Source organism: Chiloscyllium plagiosum, unplaced genomic scaffold (assembly GCF_004010195.1).
Source record: "Chiloscyllium plagiosum isolate BGI_BamShark_2017 unplaced genomic scaffold, ASM401019v2 scaf_47594, whole genome shotgun sequence".
Lineage (NCBI taxonomy): Eukaryota > Metazoa > Chordata > Chondrichthyes > Orectolobiformes > Hemiscylliidae > Chiloscyllium > Chiloscyllium plagiosum.
In genome coordinates, this window is record NW_025207108.1 from 1 (window position 1) to 1,939 (window position 1,939).

Consider the following 1,939-nt stretch of genomic DNA (forward strand, 5'->3'; position numbering starts at 1 on the left):
GAGAGGTGCAACGTGGGGAGGGCACAACTACGCGGCAATATGCGAGGTGCAAAGCGGGGAGGGCGCAACTACGCCGCAATGCAAGAAGTGCAATGCCGGGAGGACGCAACTATGCCGCAATATGAGAGGTGCAACGCAGGGAGGGTGCAACTACGCCGCAATGCAAAATGTGCAATGCAGGGAGGGCGCAACTACGCTGCAATATGAGAGGTGCAACGCAGGGAGGGCGCAACTACGCTGCAATATGAGAGGTGCAACACAGGGAGGGCGCAACTACGCTGCAATATGAGAGGTGCAACACGGGGAGGGCGCAACTACGCTGTAATATGAGAGGTGCAACGTGGGGAGGGCGCAACTACGCGGCAATATGAGAGGTGCAAAGCGGGGAGAGCGCAACTACGCAGCAATGCAAGATGTGCAATGCCGGGAGGACGCAACTACGCTGCAATATGAGAGGCGCAACTACGCCGCAATGCAAGATGTGCAACGCAGGGAGGGCGCAACTACGCTGCAATATGAGAGGTGCAATGCCGGGAGGACGCAACTATGCCGCAATATGAGATGTGCAATGCAGGGAGGACGCAACTACGCTGCAATATGAGAGGTGCAACGCGGAGGGGGGGCAACTACGCCGCAATGCAAGACGTGCAACGCGAGGGAGGGGCGCGACTCTGTCGCGAGTGAGCGGCGCGGGCGTAAAGGATACGGCGGTGACCCAGAAGCCGGGGATGTCCTCGATGAGCCGGTTGCGGCGCTCGAAGTGCGGCCGCCGCAGCTCGCCGTACTTGCGCTCGACCCGCAGGATCTCCTCGCCGGCGCGCTCGTTCAGCGCCTCCAGCTCGCGCTGGCACGCGTCCACCGCCTCGAGCGCGCGCTGCGTCTCCCCCGCGGCGGCGGCGGCGGCGGTTGCCACGGCGACCTGGGCCGGGGTCGTCGTCGTCGCCGCCGCGGCCGGCGTTGCCAAGGCGACCGGGGTTGCCGGGGCGACGGGCGGCGCATGCGCGCCCGGCTTGGTCGTCGTCGTCGCGGGCGAGGACGGCGGTTGGTCCCCGCGCTCTGGCGCCTCCAGACGCGGCAGCTTCGCTCCGGGAGCTCCCCCTCCGCCGCTCATCGCCGTGAGTTTTGTCTTTCCTTGTTATTTTTTTATCTTCGGAGGAAATTTAAATATCGCTCCGCGCGCGTTTTCTGGGGTTTTTTTTCCCCCCCCGCCCGAAAAAAAAACAACTTCTCGAACTTTCGACGCCGCTCCCTCGTCGCCAGGTTTATCGACCGCTCGGTTTATTTTTCCTCGGCGTCCTCCCTTTTTCCGAAGGTTGTTTATTTAATTCCTACTTTTAACCCCTCCCCCGCTCGCTCTATCTCTCTCTCACTCTCTGCCTCCGTCTCCGCTCGGCACCCGCCAGTAAACGCGACTGCCATTGGTCCGGCGCCACTCCAATCGCAGGCGCCCTCTCGGCGTCCGCGGGTGGGAGGCGCCGCCTGATTGGCAGTCTCTCCCCTCCCTCATCCGTCTTCCGCCTATGGGCGGGCGTCTCTCTCTCTCTCTCTCTCTCTCCCCCCCCCCCCCCACACCCCCCCCCCCCTGTCCCCTGTTGTGCGGTTGCCCCCTGCCCAGGTTTAATGGGGCCCCCTACAACAGTTCCCCATCTCCGTATCCCTCGGTCAGACCCACACTCGGAGCACCGTGCACAGTTCCCCATCTCCGTATCCCTCGGTCAGACCCACACTCGGAGCACCGTGCACAGTTCCCCATCTCCGTATCCCTCGGTCAGACCCACACTCGGAGCACCGTGCACAGTTCCCCATCTCCGTATCCCTCGGTCAGACCCACACTCGGAGCACCGTGCACAGTTCCCCATCTCCGTATCCCTCGGTCAGACCCACACTCGGAGCACCGTGCACAGTTCCCCATCTCCGTATCCCTCGGTCAGACCCACAC

The 1,939-nt window shown here is 63.1% G+C and overlaps 1 protein-coding gene across 1 annotated transcript; it reads right to left on the minus strand.

The window, feature by feature from the left end:
• Positions 1-544: 544 nt before the first annotated feature.
• On the minus strand, positions 545-1,561 carry LOC122546579 (protein SET-like). The gene is made up of 2 exons (XM_043685264.1): positions 1,024-1,561; positions 545-948 (listed from the first exon to the last, which is right to left on the minus strand). The coding sequence occupies exons 1-2, from the start codon at positions 1,109-1,111 to the stop codon at positions 545-547; spliced, it is 492 nt and encodes a 163-aa protein (XP_043541199.1). The 5' UTR covers positions 1,112-1,561.
• Between the last annotated feature and the right edge of the window lie 378 nt (positions 1,562-1,939).

What these genes read in the sequence shown, in the direction of transcription:
- LOC122546579 (XM_043685264.1), bottom strand. Translation starts at nt 1,111, where the DNA reads ATGAGCGGCGGAGGGGGAGCTCCCGGAGCGAAGCTGCCGCGTCTGGAG. An exon ending in ACCGCCGTCCTCGCCCGCGA is followed by an intron (nt 949 to 1,023) that starts CGACGACGACCA and finishes CAACGCCGGCCG; the next exon opens with CGGCGGCGACGACGACGACC.